The 22486-nt window shown below is 33.4% G+C and overlaps 1 protein-coding gene across 23 annotated transcripts in view; it reads right to left on the bottom strand.

The window, feature by feature from the left end:
* The window catches only part of ADGRL3 (adhesion G protein-coupled receptor L3), an 856207-nt gene that overhangs the window by 448107 nt on the left and 385614 nt on the right, over positions 1-22486 (bottom strand). For all 23 annotated transcript variants that reach the window (XM_072775204.1, XM_072775207.1, XM_072775212.1 and 20 more), the window contains one exon: positions 13198-13411. In XM_072775204.1, the coding sequence (XP_072631305.1) occupies positions 13198-13411 (214 nt within the window). The remainder of the gene's footprint in view (positions 1-13197; positions 13412-22486) is intronic.

Raw genomic sequence — 22486 nt, 5'->3', positions numbered from 1 at the left:
GTTTCAGTCTTGTGGAGGAAGGTCTTCAGAAGCCAAGGAGAATTCTGATCCTATTTGTGGCTTTGTGGCTTCTTAGCCTACACATTGCCCAGTAGTAGAAAATGCATGGTAATATATATTTGGATAGAAACCTGAAATTTTATTTATTTAATATTTTATTTACATTCAACTTGCCGACATATAGTAGAACACCCAGTGTTCATCATATCAAGGAAACCTGAAATTTTCTAAACTCCAAGACTGGATTGTTCTAGAAGCATTTCCTTGTAAGAATACTTCCTATCATTTTCACTAGTAGCAAACTTTGTATTCAAATCCTTCTCTCTGATGCTTAATAGTCTCTATTCCACAATCTCGCCTGCTGGGTTTAAAAATGCAGCTGCTTTCCCACTGTGCCGGTTATTTCATTAAGAGGAAAATGTTGGAGTGGTGACATTGCCTATAATCTCTCTTAAAATTCTCTGTTAATTACTAATGTAAACAGTATGTGGGTGACTGTTCCTTATGTGGTCTATCAAGATGTTGTCAACAACATAGGCAGAATGAAATGATGCTAGTGAGACAAAATTCACAAGGAGAATACCCCTTTCTCTAAAAATCTAGGAAGATTCTCGTCTGACCTATTCTACTCAAACAGAATAGAGAAAATCTACAAATTTGATTAATCCATACCAAACCTAAAGGAATGATCTGTGGAGAAATTCCCAAGCCACATTCTTATCAACCTAGTGACATTTTCATAGCTCAAAATTCAGCCTCTTGTTCCTATGTAGATGAACTCCTAAATGGAAAGCAAACACTTTGAGGAAATGGTAATACCACTGGTTGTAAGTGTAAGGTACAGTATTATGCCTAACATTGCTATTCCTTTTATTTTTTAATGAAAGTTTTTATTTGACTATTTTATTTTGACATACATTTTTTTCTTTACCTGCCCAGAACAGCAAGGCTTTTTGTTTTGTTTTCTTTTGTATATTTTTTATTGGATTATTCCTATTAAAGGGTAAACCCTTTTGTGATATTTCACATAAAATGCCGAATTATCACTGGATGAACAAATGGAGAGTTTTGATTACCTTCCGAGCAACTCTTTCTCTCATTTTGTCAAGAACATACAGAAGTACCTTTGATGAGCACGTTTCTTCATTTGTAGGCATGTGCTTTGCCTGAGTTTGGAATAATTCATAGGTTTAAAGATAATTTTAAAGTGAGAAAGTGATGGCATTCTTACTTACGACTGTGAAGCCTAAGGAGTGGGGTAGAAAAAAGAGACTATACATACTAGAGAAATAAGATCTAAGTCCTAGAAGTCTCCTCCAAAAACACTGAGTTTCAAAGGTAAACTTCATGCACATGAAGGATTTTCCCAGAACCAGAACTTTTTATCCAGGTTCATAAAATAAAATAATTGTAAATAAGTAGAGCAACAAAAGTATTTACAAATGTAAATATATCATATTTCTTTATAATATAAAACTGATATATTGCTGATATAGATATAATGGAGCTAGATTCTTTCTGAGGCAGGGAATCTTTAAACCCACGACCCTGAGATCATGACCTGAGCCAAAGTCAAGAGTCAGATGCTTAATTGAGATCCGAAGTGCCCCACAAATAAAAATATTTTTAAATAAAAGGATAAAATAATTGGATAAGAAACATATCCCTTTCTTAGTAAATGAGACAAAAAATAAACCTGAAATCTTGAACCATTAGATAATATATAATATCTGATTCCTGGGGAAATATGTGGTATTTTTCTTGAAATTAAATTACATCCTAGAAATGCACATCATAAATACCCTATGCACTTGTATCTGAAAAGTTAGGTTTCTGTGTGTGTGTGTGTGTGTGTGTGTGTGTGTACCTGTGTGAACACAAGTATGTCAGTTGAACTACTTTCAGAGATGCCACTCTAAGGATACAGTAAGTTCATGTTATAACAATCAAAACATTTGCTTCAATAATTTTGTGCAAGAAATTGTGATACAACTGACTAAAAGAATCTAGGAGAGAAGATTTATGTTTCAGCTTCTTTGTATCATTTGCTGCTGACATGCTTTCATAATGCAATTACAGCTATCTCATATGCATCCAACTACATCACTTCAAGAATGATCTTTTCCTTTGTGTGCACTAATGCAAAACACTTGAGATACGTGTTTGTCCTCACAACTTTCACTGAGACACATTGTCTGTTAGTTTGCAGATGCAGGCTCATATCCCATTCCAATATCCATGTGGGCCTGTCATGCTTTTATTAATTTATTCCTTTCCACTTCCATGCCTTTCACTGAAATATTATACTACACATAATGTTTGTTGTTGTAGTATTTTTTTATTATTATGTCACAGCAGGGAAATGGTATTGGAGGGAATAATTAAATGCAAAGTCATTTGAAGGACTCTACATTTTCTCTAGAACTGAAGTTAGAATGTAATTCAGAATCCTACCTCCTCAGGCAAGGATGATCTACTTCAATTCCTTGGAAAGGTGAAGGGCCTTTTATTATGACAAATTTTGCAGAGACTAATTTGTAAAAAAGAAGTACATTTTTCTGACCCTAATTTCTGAAATACCTACAGAGAAATAACTCCCACCTTCTAGAAGGTTGTAAATGATGAAACTGGTCACAGGTATTTTTATACCATAATGAAAAGAAAAATACTTGTGGTTTGGTTAGAGAAATATAGTAAAATTTAGCATATAAGTGAAAAATGTAGATATGACATATATCAGAAACACAAAGGTAACATATCACATTCAAGGATGTTGCCTATAGTCAGGCTTTGGTGTGTTTCATGGGTATAATTCTGAAAATAAACCCAAAACTCCCATTATCATGCAACAAACAAGTCAATGTTACTAAATTTGGAAATAATATTAGAATACTATTTTTAATAAGATGTTCATATTTGTAGAGGACTGTTATGAATATCTTACATAGCATGAGTACACTATATTTGAGAAGAAAATTCATATCTTCAGGACTTTAATTAAATGTAAAATATCTAGAGGTGTTTAAATGATCAGTGGTAAAGGTTTGGTAACATCAAAGTGTCTCTGAAAACATGTCAACCATATAAAAAATTTTAACTGAAAACCTTTTCTTCAGTTAAATTATCATGTCACTTTCAAACCTTTACTCAGCCAGTTTCTTCCTTTTTTAACTCCCATCTATTCTCGCCTTTCTTACTACTTCTAAAGTATGTGTTCTTCTTTATATATTACAATATTCCTGCAGACTTCTATGCTTTTCCAAGCATTTACTTTCTGAATACACTAATAAGTCTAAGAAACAGCTCCAAATGTTTATTTCCATAAGGTTGATAATACCAACAATTATGGGCACTAACATTCTGGAAAGACTTCAAGTCTTTTCAAGCCAAAACACACATACATATATTTATCTATTGAAATCAGCCCCATATGCATGAAAAACATATTTTGCTTTTGCCATTTGGTAAACCTAATTACAAATAAATATGACTTACATATCTTCCTATGTACAATTGTAAAGTAAATGTCAAATTCTAGGAAAACCAGTATCAATTAATGTATTTTTTTCATATTAACAAATAGTAGGATAATAGTTATTCCCCCAACAACTTGGGAAATAACATTTCACATCAACACATAATGGAAAGATTCAAAATGTATTGCACAGAATGATTTACTAACTATACTTGGTAATATTCTCACCCCCCCCCCGACATTTAGACTTATTTGATAACATTTTTAATAATAAAGAAACAATGAATCAACTAAAGCTTGTGGCTAGCAGAATATTCATGGAGGCAAATTTAGCAATGGTTTTAGCATAATCAAATCTTTTTTTAAAGATTTTATTTATTCATGAGAGACGCAAAGAGAAAGAGAAGCAAAGACATAGGCAGAGGGAGAAGCAGACTCCATGCAGGGAGCCCAATGCGGGACTTGATCCCTGGATACCAGGACCACACCTTGGGCCGAAGGCAGGCGACAAACCGCTGAGACCCAGGAATCCCACATAATCAAATTTTCACAAGATATGAAAAATAAAACAAAAATACTAAGGAAGCATAAACTGATTATATAATAAAACAAAGTATAGTGTGGTAAAAATAAAATCCATTTTCATCTTTATAACTTATTAGAAAAAGCTTTGTGAACATTTATGCCATCTAAAATCTCATTATATAAAACATTAGAAATTTTAATGGATTCTGTTACTTATACTCAAGTTTAATTAAGGGAAGGCTGGCATGATACATTTTCTCATTTACAAATATTTCAAAGTACTCATGTGATATATTTAGTTTGTAACTCATGAGCCTTCTCTGTTCCATAATTTACGTATTAAATGACAACCATGTTTTCTTATTTCCACATACCATACAAATTTCAACTCATTCTCCATTATAACCAATATGTTTTTTACTGAAGTATTGCTGTCAATAATTGTCACCACGAAGTCCAAAATGTTAAAAACAAAATCTTATCTCATAGGTTTTTTAAAACTAAACATTTCATCACAAGTACTCAAATGTTTTTGCCCAAAATTTATCCTAAGGCAGAAAATAAATAAATGCCACATAATTTAATAAGCTCCATGCCATGTTTTCATTATTTGTATATTAGTAAGATAAGCAACCACTAATAGTGTACGTTGGGGGTAGGTGGACACACACACAAACATATACACACGTGTATATTTTTTCAGTAACAGAGACAGGTTCATATTTGTTTTCTAGGTTAGTGTCTTTTATTAAAAATACTGCACATTTTAGACAGAGGATGGACTGCAACAGTTACCATGGATGTTGGAGGTGGATTGCTGAGGTTAAAATTTCAGCTTTGCAGATAACACCATATAACTTTTGGATGTTAATTAAACTCTCTATCCCTTACTTGCAACATCAGTGAAAAATGACAATAGTATCCATTTCTCAGGAGTAAGGGAAACATTAAATGTGTTGATTCATATAAAGTACTTAGAACATTCTCTGACTTACAGGACGTTCTGAAAAAAAAATTTTGCTTATACATGGTTACAGCTGAAATCTTTAGTATGAGGAATACAATCAGCTCTATTCTATCAGTGCTTGTTTTTCCAAGAAGCATTACATTACCTAAAACACTTTATAAACACAATTGATTCAAATAAAAAAGAGGCAAGAGTCTGGAGAGTTTCAGATTCACAATAATTAAATTATTTCTATCCAAAACTTCAATAATGAAAATTTGTGTATGGCTGTAATTAGATGTGGATAAAACCTGAGCCAAACCACTCCACTATTTGGTTCAATGTTTGCCTAAGAAATCATGAGTTTCTTTTCTCACCATTATGATCATGATCAAGAGCACAGTTCTTAACTGTTTGTCATATTTTATCATTTTATCACCCTTGCTATAATGAACAAAGCCTCAATTCTCTCAAATAAGACACTGTATTGATTTAAAATAAATTCTTCAGCAAGTAAATGTCTATGGTAGTTAACTACCTCATTGGTACAATGGGAGTGTTAACAGTAGGTATTGCTTAGTGTTATGGGGAGGAATTAATGAACTAATAAAGGTGAATTCTTTATCAGAGTTGATGGCAAGTAAAAAGCACACAATAAATGTAAATAAGTATTATTATTACCAAAAAAGTATTATTATTATTACCAATAACAAATGAATATATCTCAAATATAACAAATGTATATACAAGCATATTATACCCTAAATATTAAAATTCTAGCTAGAGGTAAAATGCCTAAATAATCAGCAGGCAAGGAAAGGATATCTTCCTAAAAATGTAACTATCAACTATATTGGTCAATTTTGTAAAATCGGTTTCTTATTAAAACTTTATTCCTCAAAAGAAAAAAAAAAAAAAACTTTATTCCTCATTAACCCATAGATTAGTTGAATTCTATAAATTATGGATGGATTTTAATCTTTCACTGGCTTTTTCTGATGTACTAAAAAAGGAAAATATTTTTCTTTTTTTTTTAAGATCTTTTATTTACTCATGAGAGACACAGAGAGAGAGAGAGGCAGAGACACAGGCAGAGTGAGAGGCAGGCTCCATGCAGGGAACCCTATGTGGGACAAGATCCTGGATTCCAAGATCACACCCTAGGCTGAAGGCTGATGCTCAAACGCTGACTCACCCAGATTCCCTATAACTTACTTCCTGAAGAGTCCTGGGGAACCCAATTAATCAGTAACAGAATTTATGTTCATAATCTGCTTCATTCTTTCCCATATGAACTGAAGCTATACTGAAGATGATTACTATAGTATTTTTATCCTATATCCTCTCCTTTTCAGAACCTTATCTTTCCATGGTGGTTTTTCTAAGTATTTCCCAGAAGATATCAAGTTCTACAGACTGACCACAAAGTGTGAAAGTATCTAAAAAGCTGGAGGTGGGGAAAAAACTAACATGATCATTTACTATAAATTAAAAAAAAAAAAAAAAGATTCTTATATTTTATAAATCAAATGTGCATGTTAGGTCAATAATATTGTAACGACTTTTATGGTGACAGATGGTGAGTACACTTACTGTGTGAGCATTTCATAACATATATAATTGTTGAATCACTATATGGTACACCTGAAACTAATATAATATTGTGTATCAACTATACTTCGATAAAAATAAAACTCCAGATTTTAAAACAATGAAGAAAAACAAACAATGAGTATTATACACTGTAAAAATCATGAAGACAATACATAACTAATGTCAGCCATGAGTAGAAATGAAAAAGAAATTTACTCTAACATTAATTGCCCTACCCTTTTATCTCATGACCTCTTTATCTCTTAATATTATTAAGATTCTCAAAGACTCTCAGTTTATGTAGGTTATATAATATTATGTACCACGTTACAAATTTAAACAGAAATTTTTTAAAGTACATTATTGCTTCTGTCTTGCTCCCTGCTAAGATGACATCAGATTTACTTACCACTGCTTTTGCACAATCAGTGCCTATGTTTAATACAATGAAAAAGGCAATTATGAGTCAGTATTGTTATGAAAATAGTTTTGACCTTGTGGAATCCCTGGAAATATCTCAGGAATTCCAAATTTCCATGAACCACACTTTGAGAATCTTTGCAGGAAGGGTTAATATTCCCCAAGGTCTGGAAGAGACAACCAACACAACACCCTTTAGCTTTTATCCTAACCCATCCTGAGCTATTTTAATCACTTACTAAATTCTTAAATTTCAAAGCACACATATATAACATAATTTCATTCATATTTAAATGAATAGCAAGAAGCACTAGCAAGCATTTTAGTAGGACATTATCAAAATATATTCTCAGAATAGAAATGGGCTGAAATATTAAACGAAGAGATAAGTGTCTTCCAGACAGGAACTTCCCAGCTTCTCCATTTTCTCTATATTTTGGCTTTGGTAATGGGAATTATCTTCCTTCCTTCATTCCTTTTCTTTTCTTTATTTTTTAAATAAATGTGCACAAAAGGGATCCCTGGGTGGCGCAGCGATTTAGCGCCTGCCTTTGGCCCAGGGCGCAATCCTGGAGACCCGGGATCGAATCCCACATCGGGCTCCTGGTGCATGGAGCCTGCTTCTCCCTCTGCCTGTGTCTCTGCCTCTCTCTCTCTCTGTCTCTGTGTGACTATCATAAATATATAAAAATTTAAAAAAAAAAGAAAAAAAAGAAAAAAAATAAATGTGCACAAAACTGGTAATTCTGAAGGCAACGAGTTATATATTATAGTTTCTATGACCATCTGTTTTTGTTGTTGTTTTTACTGCATAGAACATGTATTCAATGGAAAACTCCAATATAAGGGATTATTTTTGATCTGTTATAATTCATAAGAGAAACATAAGATATAATTAATAATTCTGCCAAAGGAGCAGAGGAGAATACTCAAATTGTAACACTCGTGTATATTGCAGAAGGTTTACTCAGTTTTGTACACACAAAAAATGCCACTGACATTTCTTCTTTGACTGCTATTGTAAGAATTCTGAACTTCACCAGGATTGAATACAACAAAAGCCAAGATCTTTTTGTAAGCTATAAAATCCCCTGCAGTGGTACTGATATAAACTAAAATATAACTTTTTCAGAAAGGTGAGAAACTTTCTCCCTTCTTCCCTTCCTCACTGCCTCACCCACTCTTTTTCTGCATGTGACTATGACATGCAACAATGTTAACTTGCTAAAATGCTGGTAGGAGATGAAAAGTAAAACTTAGATGACTCATTTAAGTGTGAAAAAAAATCATCCCACTTTATATATTTGACATCTCTACTAGATAGGAAACTCTAAAGAGGCTATTTGTTAAATGTCTAGATTATGATCTTTGATTCCAAGAAAATTCAAAAAGTAAGCAACGTATTTATATTCATGCTTCCAGAAATAACTGTTATTTCTTTGATACTGTCCCCACTGAAATGCCCACTACATCTAACTTTATTTTAAATATTCACTTTTTAGCCTAGAACACAAAGCATTAAGAATAGAAATGTGGACAGAAAATACATTAGTCATTGAGTGGTGTGGGAAGGAGATGGGAATTACCAGTAATGGGCATCAGGATCTTAATGTGGTGATGGATATATTCTAAAACTCATTTATGGGGATATTGCATCACTTGGCAAACTGGTAAATTTATGTAAAATATGATACACTTCAAATGAGTGGATTGTATGGTATATAAAATGCTTCAATACTGTTATATGCAAAAAAGAATGCAATGAATGAGAGAAGCCAGACACCAAAAAGCATATGCTATATGAATTCATTTATTTAAATTATAAGATGGGCAAAACTGATTAAAGGTATTAGAAAACTCAACATTGGCAAAACTTGGGGCAGAGGGGATGGACTATGGCTGGTGCAGAGTATATCTGAAGTGCCGTTAACATTCTATGTTTTCATCTGGTTATTAGTTGCATAAGCTTGGTTTGTGAAAATTCATTGAGCTGTACAGATTAATGATATGTGCAATTTTCCATATGTATATTATACCTCAACAAATGCCCACTATATACACATACATATATGCCTGTTCACAAATGTTTTTTTTCAATTTAAACAATAGAGCCAATTCTACATAACGTAAACTGTCATACCACATATTTAAAATGCATGTCCAAAAAGCTGGCATGAATCCTATGATATTCAGATTTCCCACATTTTGATGGAATTTGTGTCTAGCTACTAAAAAGAATTCCCATAGGACTTGAATTGAAAAGGGGGATAGCATCAAGCTAGTTTCTCATCAAATTATCAATGTTTCTTAAGAGCAAACACACTGATCTATGGGGAGGTTGGTGGGGAGCTAGCCTCGAGGAGTGGTGCATTTCGAAGAGGCTTTGGAAGGACTAAAGAGTGCACAGCAGGCACCAATAAGCTTTTGAAACCAAGACAGAATAGGATGGACGAGGTTTTATTGAAGGGAAACAGTCCCCTCGTGTTATTTTTGGTGCTCAGCTACTTATATATCTAATACTACTTTGATCTCTTCTGGTTCTACCGGAACCTTCCTTCAAGGACCAACTCAACATTTCCTCTCCCATGAACAACTCTTCAATATTATTAAACGCTAAAAGAGCTTTCCTCCTTTTTTTTTTAACTCCTCAATAAACATAAATGAAATAAAAATAAAAGACTGAGCAAATAATCTAGCTGTTGGTTCTTTATCTGCCAAAAAAACTATAGGTTTGTGGGCAGAAACCAAGCCTCGCTTATTTATCCACCCAACTCTAGAGTTGTCATGGTGTATCTTGTGGAATCTTAAGTGTTGGTGGAGTTAAAAATGGAAATATTTTCCTTAATAGCTGAAGATAACATGAAACCTCAGCTGAATTCAAAATGTAAAATTTCTGGAGTTATCAGTTGCCAACAGTCATTTTCACATTTAGATCATAAAGCTATATGTACCATTTTTTAAACACTCTGAAGTATGTAAATATAAAATAAGAAAAAACAAAAATCACTCAGATAATAGAATTAAGAAAGGTTTTAAGTGCCAAAAATATAATCGGAGAGCATGTTTATTTATTCACTCATAGATCATTAAACATCAAAAATTAGTTTTAGAAAAAAAATTAGTTTTAGGTAAAATCAACAGAAAGTCTGTCCTCTAGAAGCCTATTGATTTACTTTAGAAAAGGCAACCGTCTAAGGTGCGATAATATGGGTTTAATTAATGTTTAGATGCAATAAAGAAGATGTAGATGATAACAAGTGAGTGAGAATAAAAGTTCCAAAACAGATAAAGAAATGTATTCTGATATTGCAGGAAGTCTTCTAGTAAGAAAATGAAAGGAGAGGAAAAGCGTAGAACATTCAGAGATGACGAGGGCAAAATGCCTTAAGAACACAGTTGGATTCGAGAGCACAAGGTATAATCTGAAAGGCACTGAGGAATCTGGCTCCTTAGAGCAGATTTCAGATTGCATAGTTTTACTGGGGAAAAACATGGAAATCAATGTCTTATCCTTTTAATCCAAGTTCCCAACTTTTCACATAAAACTAACATTTTATTATAGTTTTATCTATATATTTGTTCAATGTGTTTTCAAATATCTACCTGAATACTATTTCACATCCATCCTTGCCTGTGACATCTGTCTAATTTATGAGGCTAAAGCAAGTTATGAACTCTTTTTAACAAGGTTATATAAGGATATGCAAAAACATTTTGTATTTTGTAATACTACACCTCTGATCTACAGACATGCTTAAAAATGCTTAGACACTTACACAATGTCTTTAGAGAAATTTAAATGGAAGAAAACAATAATTAACTAAGTATCTTTTAGAAAAAAAGTTTCTCCAGTATAATTTTCATTCAAATGCATTATTTAAACTGTCCATATCATTATTAATAAGACACATCCATATCATAATTAGAAGTTATTAGCATTATTTAACATGCTGTCACTAGCGTGGCAGTGAAAGTTCATTAATTATAAAGCAGCTGAAGCAGGCATGGCCATCTCATCTCCTGGGAATTTACAAGATGGAACCTGATTTCTTCTCTCTAAGAGTCAAAAGCATTTATTTTGGACAACTGTAGTACATTTAGTGGTCCAAATGCAACCCAAGAACTTGCCTCCATACAGAATTAACCACAGTTATTTCAGCTGACAATTCTTACTTGAGAAACCACCAGGGGGGCTTCCACAAATGATTCACTCAGGGTGCTTAAAGCAATTTTACTCTGCCGATTTGTCACTTTAGAGACACATCCCATATAATTCAACAGCTTGAGAGGATCCATTGTAACTATTTTTTGCAATAATTATAAGATTAAGGGCTTATTTTGGGAGCCATTAATAATATCAATAAAAGGATTAAAACAATTTCAATGAAAATCACAAAGAGATCAAAGAGCTAGTGCAGTTAATGCTTCTGCTACATTTAAAATGAAAAGTTAATCACAGAAAAGCAGAATTTCCTCCTCAACCCACACCTCAAATGGATTCAAAGAATCCATTTTTGTTTGTTGGTCTGATAGAAATAAGTAAAATAAAATAACAATTTAGCTGCAGTGCCTTCACACTAATCATGGAAAACAACACAGGACAGACCATTATAACACCTAACACAATAAAGTAATCAGACTTCTTTTAGGCACAACATCAGAGAATTTAACCATAGTTGGAGGCACGTCAAATGTATGACAAGAAGAGACACACAATGAGAGATAACAATGAAAAGAGACATAAGAGAAGAACGAAATGCAACCAAACTTCTATCAAATGAAATCCCTAATTTTGAAATCTTATTTTTCACTAATATTCACCTTAGCATGAGTTAGCATTTTAGAACTAGGTAAACAAAAGTCCTTAGATTTTCCTTGAGAGGCCATTATCAGATGTCTTGGTCATCACAAACCTGGCATGCTATAATTTCTATTAATAATTTATAGAAAAGTAATTTATTTAAAAAGATACTATCAATATGTTAAACACACACAAACATACATATTAGAATTTCAACCATCGAGAAGACAAAAGGCTAAAAATAATGCACTTTCTCAAGCACAAGAAAGATAATCCTTGAGAACTATCGTTTTTACTTTTATATACTTAAAACTGTAAGTTTATTTTTACATATGCTATGACTTCCCATATTTTAAGAACTCCTTAAATAATTGAAGAAATGGCTAAGTAGAAATCCTAATGAAAAAAATAATTCACTAAATAAGTAATTTACTGATTATTTTAATATTTCTTTGTAAGCATGTAGTCATAAAGTATGAAGGATTATTTTAAATGAATGACTTCACTAATTTCTGAGAAGTCATGCTAATACTGAACAAATATTTAAGAGATATCTGAGGGCAGCCAGGGTGGCTCAGCGCTTTAGCGCCGCCTTCAGCCCAGGCCTGATCCTGGAGACCCGGGATTGAGTCCCATGCCGGGCTTCCTGCGTGAAGCCTGCTTCTCCCTCTGCTTGGGTCTCTGCCTCTCTCTCTCTCTCTCTCTCTCTCTCTTTCTCTGTTTGTCTCTTATGAATAAATTTTAAAAAAAGAGAGATATCTGATATTTAATTTATCAAGGAATTTTAGTATAATTTAAACCTTCTTATGGATTCCCATTGACCAATCTCTATAGAATTGAAGACTGTCTTTTCTTTATCCAATGATATTATATGATACCTTCATTTATATTATTTGAATATGATAATATTTTGAATAGCTTAAAAGAATGACATTACATTCTAGATAACAAAGCAATACTTTCTTCATTGTTTTTCCAAGGCCAACTAATTATTAATCAATAGCCTTTTACTACATTTTGATTAATTGTTATAAAGATTGCCTATTAGTTTTTATTTTCATACATTAAGAGAAAATATTTATTAGCAGTAAAATAATATTTCTGTAATTTCCAGAGAAAATTAGAAAGGTCTGTTTTTGAAAACTGTGAAATATAAATTTAGTTTCTCATCTATTTAGCCTAGTTCTAGAAAAGTCAGGATAGACCATTAAACCTGATAACTAATCTAATAAACTTTAATAATTTCCAAATGCCATTTGCAATCTCTAATACTAGCACTTTAGTGATACGGGAAAACAGTGTGATATTGAAAAAGTAATTCATATTATTCTAAAATATACAATGCTATTTGTGTTCTTACCTGTGCTCAAAATGTCACACACATTTATGAGAGTTTATGTTAAATGCATAAAGAAAAGATTATTAGAAGTATCATACCTTTGAGACATAATCTTATAGGCATCTGGCAGATAGCATCGTATATTCTCCATCTGAGCAGGGTCAGAGTCACAAATTTTGTCATCAGTCCTCCCATAGTTGGCACTTTCTATCATGATGACATCTGTTCCTGGACAGCGGAGCTCTATGGGGTAGCTCTCACAGGAGAGCTCTCTGCGAACCACAGCCATCGGAATTGGGGCACGGCTGAAAGCTACCGGAAGGAGGAGGAAGAAATATAAGTCATCTTTATTACATACAAAGGAAGAATACATGTGTTTGCTTTTCCAGTGTTTGAGGAAAATACTAACACCAAGTACTAATACCAAAAAATAAACCGGTTGCAATTAACAATTTTAATTAAAATAGAATATTTCTCACTTCAACAACTTTACAGGATTTTTAAAAATCTAAGAATAACAGCTATTTCATAAAACCCTATCTAATAGTTTTCTTATAAATGAAAGGAAAAAAAAAAACCTGGATTTTCTAAAACTTTGGCTGGTACGTGAGGTAAAGACCATATAGAACTATTAGCCAGCTTGTAGAGAAAGATTCCTCAGGTAAACCTCAGGGGTATCTGTGTGTGTTTTGCATTGCTTTGTTTTATGTAAACTATTACCAAGAAATTGCATTTTTGTTGAATTTATATAATCTTAAGGATTCCATTTCAATTCTCAAACATGGTTTCATTTTTCAGTAATACCATGATCAGCATACTTTATAATTTAATTATACTAAGTGTTCTTTAAGAAAATAGAGCTTTGTATGGAAAAAACTAAATTTTCCGTTAGCTCCCTCCACACACTTTCCCCCACTGTCAAGAGAAAACCAATCAGCATTGTGGCGACCCTCCTATTACAATTTTCTACAGAAAAACAAATACATTTTATATGTTTCCTCCCACCACTCTTTATATTTTATTCAGGTAGTATCATACTACACATGTTGTTTGATACCTTGATTTATTTTATTTATTATTTTAATGGGCATCTCTTTTCATTTCTGTATTGTACTCCTCATTTTTAATGATTGCATTATATATACCTATAAAGATTATATAATTGATCTTATGTTTATGGGCATTTGGGAATGCCCAAGTGTTTTTGTCATAATATCGTGAAGAAGTAAATATATTTGTGTATCTTAGTTATAATATTTTAGAAAAGATAGAATTATCCAATATATGTTATGGTATAGTCTTATAAATGAAATCAATGGATCAAAGGGGAAATGTATTTCAAATTTGTCAAAAATCAACAACTAGATATCCAAAACACTTAATAAAGATGTATAGTTCTATCAGCAGCACTTTTCATTTCAAAACAACACATTCCGAATTACTTTAAATTTTACCAATGTAGTAGACAAATAATGATACAATATCCTTTTTACAAATTTTACAATATTCTGTTTACACAGTAGTACACATTTTCATGTTAATCAACCTGTCACATTCCTTTTATTTATGAATTGCATGCTCACATTTATACATGGTTTGCTATTGTAAAATAGCTATTTATATAATGAGAAAAATTTTTTAAATTAATCCTTTATATTTGCAGCAAATATGTTCTTTTAAATCTGTTGTTTGATTTTAGATGTTTGCAGAACATATTTATTTCATTTATATACAGGGAATCACCATATTTTCATGTGAAGTTTAAGTTTCCCACTCGAAGATTGTGAACATAATCAGTACATTATTAAAGCCAAATGTTGGGATGCCTGGGTGGTTCAGTGGTTAAGCTTCTGCCTTCAGCCTAGGGTGTGATCCTGGAGACCCAGGTTGGAGTCCCACATCGGGCTTCCTGCATGGAGCCTGCTTCTCCCTCTGCCTATGTCTCTGCTTCTCTTTCTGTGTGTCTCTCATGAATAAATAAATAATAAAATCTTTAAAAAAATAAAAAAATAAAGCCAAATGTTTGGGCAGCCCTGGTGGCTCAGCAGTTTAGCGCCGCCTTTGGCCAGGGGGTGTGATCCTGGAGACCTAGGATCGAGTCCCGCATCAGGCTCCCTGCATGGAGTCTGCTTCTCCCTCTGCCTGTGTCTCTGCCTCTCTCTCTCTCTCTCTGTGTGTCTATCATAAATAAATAAGTAAATCTTAAAAAAATAAATAAATAAATAAAGCCAAATGCTTAATTGTAAAAACTCAAGTTTTCTTTTAAAAGCATATACTTGAAATTGTAAATTAAGTGTTTACCAATCATCTAATAAGTAGATTTCTAGGCATCTTATTCCTACATAAGAGAAATAATTATAGATACATACATGATAGCTATATATACGTATTAATATTTGCTTAATGCCCTAGTGTGTACATATATAAAAATATGCACTTACATAAATATATGCAACTTTTTTTGTGGCTTTTTCAAAAGCATGGAATGTGAAAATAAAAGAAGGGAGGAGAGAAAAAAGGAAGTGAAAATAGAGTGGAGGTAAAGAAAGAGAAGATTGGTTTAGTTTGTGAAACCATAACTACTATTTCAAAAACGAGAATGACATTAGTTTTTACCTTATTTCTATATTGTTTCAGAAAAGCTATAACTATACCATACACCACATGCAGAAGATTTGAGCAGGTCCCTCAAAGTTCTCAAGCAGCACATACAGGTAATTCCAGTCTGGCTGTTATTCAACATCTTCTTTGTGCTTGCTCACCCTCTGTCTCCCTCTCTCATTCTCTCTCCCTTTTACTCATGCATACACAAACAGAAGAATCTACCACATCCAAAGCATTCATCAGAGTTAACATAATTAGAGGTTAGTTGTAACATTATTTTCAAGTTTGCTCTTGAGTCAACATTTTGACAGGGTATTCCCACAATAGAGAGACACTGAATTTCTGAGATATGCATGTCTATTGTTCCTAAAATAAAATAAAATATCCTTGTTTATCTATCATTCTGAAATTAGATGGTTTTTAAAACAAGATGTCCTTTTTAATAGTGAGATTTCTAAAAAAAAAAAGTGAGATTTGTGTTTTCAAGGATAAAGATATTTTCATTAATGCACTTAGTATTTTAAGTAATGAAATCATTGAATAATAAAAATATTCCAATCTGGGGATCCAGTTTCATAACTTAGGTCAGTTGAAATGGAACCATAGAGGTTGTTTTTGTCTCTCTGGTTTTTATTTTTGGTTTTAATAAACAGTTTTTGAAATCAGAATTTTCCAGGAAGTGTTTTAGCATTTGCTAAAAGGAAATTTGTTTCTTAACTTTGGTATAACTATTTTTAAAATAACATTGAAACTGCTTCCAAACAATAACTGATCTGGCTATATTTTAACTTAAACAGTTAAATCAAGTTGAGAAACAAGTTAATTTAATAAGGAAACAAAACAAATAAGCAAATCATACAGTTAAAGCATGTGTCTGACTAAGTGGACAATTTGGTTAATTAAACTCATCAGTCAATTTTTGTCAAAACATGTGTACATAGAGCAAGCTTTATTCTGGTTCTCTACTGTCAAAAATATGATTTAGAACCAGACACTAGACAGTTGTAAAGTCAACTAAAATATGGAGGCCAAAATTTTCCATGTATCTCTTTTGACCTTGTAAGAGTTTCACAAAAGTTATGTATATGGCAATTTTTACAGAAAGCCAGAGTTGATTTTGTGGATGCTTTCTTCCATTTAACACATAATTGCATTTGTATCAGTAACCTGGTGATAAATTGCACTCCTAAATGATGGATGCTTTGTTTAAAGGAATGTATTACTGGAAACTATAACATTATCTAATTAGCTATTTAAATTACTTTTAATTATATTGCAAAATGCTTTAATCAGCAACCAAATTCCAATGGAAAAAATGTTTAAGTTAAAAGTTTGTTTGTTGTTGTTGTTTTTTTTTAACCATTCATTTATTATGCTACGAATTGAGAGATTTTGCTTAGTAGAGAAAAGAAGTAAGACATGGGAAATGTCAATTCAAATGCAGGATAGTCTGTGAAACTGGCTATTACATGTTTTACTAAGGTAACACTGCATCGGGCATTGTGAAGTAGCTGTAGGAAAAAAATTGGGGGCAAAGAAGGCATACTCTTGAACTCCTTCTCACTTTTAGTCTATGAGTTAATCTGTTATAACAAGGAACAGAGTATCATCATTAGATGTATAATGGGTATTCGCTAAATAAATTGGGGAAACTTCAGATGTAAAATCTGGTAACCGGGCAGGATGCCGCACTATGGAACTAGCCACTGATCATGAAATCAAGGAAATACGGATGAAATGAAGCTTCTCTACTAAAGATGGCAGGAGCCTCAGCAAATACCCAGGTTCCATGGCAAACACACATCTAACAAAAAGTGCTCCTGACAATGGATTAAATAACAAGAGAAAAAGCTCCCTGTTCTTGCCCACTTGTTTCAGCACAAGTCACTTTCATGTTTTCTTTTCTGAGGCCTCAGCCACTCTGTGGTTGAAACCTCTTCTTTGGGTGCTCCTACTGTTAAGCCTGCTTGGTGATATTTGACTCAAAATGCCTGAAGTCCTTGGTGAACTGTGGATGATAATAACAAAGAAACCAGACTAGGGATGGGGGGGTGAGGGTGGAGCCAGAGGCCAAAAGCTGGTGACCAAACACAAGTCAAATGATTCTTTGTGTACCTCAAGTACAGGGCTCAGAGACTTGCTAGGATAAAGCTAGAGCACTGGAGAGGAGCTATCAAAGAAGGGAGTGGTAACTGAGACAAAGGATTTTAAGAGAAAGGGTATCAATTGATAAGAATAACACTAAACACAGACATAAAGGCAAACAGTTAGTGGGTTGAGAGCATAACACAGTATAATTTATTACATTTCAAACATGTTGACTGTAAGGAGTCAGGGTAACACTCAAAAAAGTTCAATTAAAAAAATTAAAAAGTTAAAAAAATAAAAAATAAAATAAAAATAAATTTAAAAAGTTCAATTGTCAGGGCACCGGTGGCCCAGCTGGTTAAGTGTGGGACTCTTGGTTTGGGCTGAGGTTGTGATCTCAGGGTCGTGAGATGGAACCCCAAGTGCAACTCCACATCGGGCCTAGAGTTGGTGAGATTCTCTCCCTCTTCCTCTGCCCCTCCCCCTTCTGTCCTTTCTCTCATTCTCACCCTCTCTCATATAAATAAATAAAGCTTTTAAAAAATCGACTCTCAGTTGGATTCAGGAGTAGAATATAGGCTAAAACCACAGTAAGGACATAAAATAGTGCAGGGAGTACCTATAGAGAAGTGAATGGATGCAGAAATTGGGATTATCAGTGGCCACTGAAGAAATGTTGGAGGAGCATACTACTGAGTCACATAGAGAAGGGCTCTGTTATCTATTCAAGGAAGAATCTGATTAAATGGACTAGCCTGCTTACCAATTACCACTGCTTCGAGGTAAGGAAACTTGGTTATAGAACAGATGAATCAACTGTGTGGGCGCGCGCGTGCATGTGTATGTGCACACCCATCTCCTTCAGCCAAGTTTTCAAATGCCCTGTCCAAATCTCGTCTTTCCTTTTTTTTTTTTTTTAAACCAAGATTTTATTTATTTATTCATGAGAGACACACAAGAGAGGGGCAAAGACCCAGGCAGAAGGAGAAGCAGGCTCCTTGCAGGGAGCATGATGTAGGACTCAATCTTGGATTCTGGGATCACGCCCCGGGCTGAAGGCAGACACTCAACCACCAAGCCACCCAGGCCTGCCAAATCTCGTCTTTCCATGAATTATTCCACATTTTCAGAAATCCACTCAAAAACTAAAGCCTGTAGCCTAATCTCCATTTAGCAGAGACTGAAATCTTCACCCTCTTCTATATGTCTGTTTATTGTGAATACAAACTTAGCAAAACAGCTTATATGTATATTTTCCATTCCTTTATCCTCATGCTTTAACCCAAATCTTGTGAATTTAAGGAAGATTAAATCCACTAAAGATTTTTTTTTTTAAAGAATGGATAAGGAAATGCAAAATAGAAGGCCATTTTTTTAGCAGTAAGAACAAGATGATTGCTTTAAATGAATAATGACAGGGAACATATTTGATCTATATTTAGGAACAAAAAAAAATTGTATGATTTGGTGATTGGCTGAACATGAAGGGTAAAAGGGAGGGTAGCAAAAATAACTACCGTGCTGCTGGCATAAGCAATTGGCTACATTATAGTGTCATAAAAAAAAAAATCTGGTAGGAAGTTGAATGCAGGTTAATGACTCAGAAAAGAGATCTTTCTAAATTTGAGAATGGTAAAGTAGTACCTAAAACCAGAGCAGTAGATAAGATAACCTAGGGAGGGAGTATAGGTTTTATTAAAGAGCTCCACATGGCTCTTTCAAATATGTTCACAATTCTTTGTTAGTCCTCCATTTATATTCATTTTCCCCTTGAATATGGGCTTTACTTAGGTGCTTACTTCTCATTGACATGGTGTGGTAGAAATGAGTGGGTATGATTCATTAACAAAACATTACAGTTTCCATCCTCTCTCAATCACTCATTTTGTGCAAAGCCAGTTAGGAGAGAACACTGCACAGGCTTACTGTGCAGGTCCAGGTAAAGAATTGAGCCCTCTTCTGACAACCAAGTAAGGCAGGCAAGTAATGAACCTTGGTGGCCAAACCTCCAAACACCAAAAATCCTCCCTTTAAGTAACTACAACTCTATGAGAGATCCTGAGCCAGGATCAACTACTCAAACTACTCCCAGGTTCTTAGCCTAAGGAAATCATGGAAGATGATAAACCTTTATTGTTTCAAGTCACTGAAGAAATGTTTTAAAGGTGGACACTGAAACTTGTACAGTTATTAAAGAATTACCAAATCAATAAAAGAAAAATATTATGAATGAATGACCACAGATAGTCTAAGATTACCACCCCTTCGCTCAAATATCACGTCACTAAGCCACCAGATTTATATATATATATATAATTTTATTATATTTTTATCTTATCATTTAATTTATATGTAAATATATGTAAATACACATACAGTTTTCAGCACTGAAAAATGATTACTAATAGGTGGTAAAAACATTTTCTTCCTGTATGCAAATAATCATAAGAGGCGGAAAAAGGCTCTTTTGAAAACTTAAAAATGAAAAGGAAAGAGATCTGATTTCTTATAAGAAAGAAGTAAAACTATTTGTAGATCAAGGCCAATGATTTTAAAGGCATTTCTTAATTATAGAAAGGGACACAACTATCTGGAAGTGGGCTAGATTCTACTTATTGCCAATGACTTTTATTTTATTTATTTTTTTTTTATTTATGATAGTTACAGAGAGAGAGAGAGGGAGGCAGAGACACAGGCAGAGGGAGAAGCAGGCTCCATGCACCGGGAGCCCGATGTGGGATTCGATCCCGGGTCTCCGGGATCACACCCTGGACCAAAGGCAGGCGCCAAACCGCTGCGCCACCCAGGGATCCCTGCCAATGACTTTTAAAAAAATACTTCATTACTTCAATGCTGCCAAAAAGCATATACTCTCAATTTTGAGTTTCAACAGAGCCTATGACATAATTTTCTTAAATATGTGTATTTTCTCTGTGCCATTTTACATGCCAGCATGCTTATCCAAGTTTTAAAAACTGTGCTCTGAAAATTGAATCCAAAATATTTGGCAGCAAAAATAACATTTAAAACCCAATGAAATATCAACCTATCATCTACTTTCTTTAAAAGTACATCTGTTACCAGGAAGCATCTAATACACTGAATTTCAACATCTCTATTTCAGAAAAAAATACATATAATTTAAATGATATAGTATTTAATTAAGTGTAACACAGGGACAAATAAAACTGCTATCCTGAAGGAATTGCCAAAGGCAATTATGTTCTGAGGGCGAAAAACAAAACAAAATAAAATAAAGCAAAACAAATAAATACATACATATATACATACATAAATAAATAGAAACCAAAAAGGAAAAAAAAAAAAAAAGAAACCAAAAAGGCATGGAATTTAAAATTCCTGAAGTTACAGGGATAAAAAGCAAAAATAAGTAGAATATCATACAATAGAATATGCTGAGGTATCCTTTTTACCTATGGAGCTTCACCATGAGGGTAACATTAATCTTCCTTTTTGAAGATATCTATACAAAAATGGTGGCATTCAAGGGAAACAGTGCACCCAGAAACTGTATAAAAAATGTAGCAAGTGTTTAAATGAGTTTGTTACAACTTTTCAACATCCAGTAAAATTACATTCCGTACTGTCTTCCAATTATATAATTATATTATAATTATATTTATGAGGGATAAAAGTTCTAAAACTGTGTCAAATTTCACATATCACAATAATCCCAATCTTTTTCTAAATGTCAAAAACTCAAAACTGTTCAAAATAAGAGTACAATTCATAATAACTCAAAACTGGCTGTTCAAAATAAGTGTACAATTCATGATTTCAAGATAAACAAAAAGTTTAAAAGAAATTATACGATTCAAAAGAAATAAAGAAATAAAGAAGATACGCTAATGTAATTCTCAATGCATATTGATCACCTACACTGTGGCTGCTGGGAGTTACTGAACATAATCCATGGATATTTAAATTTTCCCGCCAGACTGGGCATTATCTCAGATGTAGGGATGGTTCTTTACAGAATGGGATTCCAATATCTAGCAAAAGGAGCTTCAGAGTTATCATAAAAAATCAAGAAGATAATAAAAATTAATATGTGTGATGATCAATTTTATGTGTCAGTTTGACTGGGCTAAGGGATGCCTAGGTGACTGGTAAAATATTATTTCTGGGTCTGTCTGTGATGGTATCTCTGGAAAAAAAAACATTTGATTCACTGCACTAGTAAAGATGATCATCCTCACCAATTTAGGTGGTATCATCCAATCTTCTGAGGACTCAAATAGAACAAAAAGGCAGAAGACATATGAATTTCCTCAGTGCTTGTCTGAACTGGTACATCCACCTTCTATAACCCTCTGACATTGTTGCTTCTGATCCTCAGGCCTTTGGACATGGGCTATAACATCAGTGGCCCTCCAGATCTCAGGTCTCTGAACTCAGATTGACACGTATACCACTGCTTCAGATGATTCTCAGACCTTTGAGTTTGGACTAGAATAATGTCCCTGGCTTTTCCATGCCTCCACCTTGCAAAAGAGTGAATCATTGGACTTCTCAGCCTCCATAATTACAAAAGCCATGCCTCTTAATAAATATCTTTATATTAATATATAAATATCTTTACACATAGATAACCCTACATATATGCATATATATATAAATATAATATATCAATAAATATATGGCCCGATGTAAGGATCCATATATATAGTCCTG

The sequence above is a fragment of the Canis lupus genome, chromosome 14 (assembly GCF_048164855.1).
Source record: "Canis lupus baileyi chromosome 14, mCanLup2.hap1, whole genome shotgun sequence".
Lineage (NCBI taxonomy): Eukaryota > Metazoa > Chordata > Mammalia > Carnivora > Canidae > Canis > Canis lupus.
This window is presented reverse-complemented; position numbering and strand designations above follow the sequence as displayed.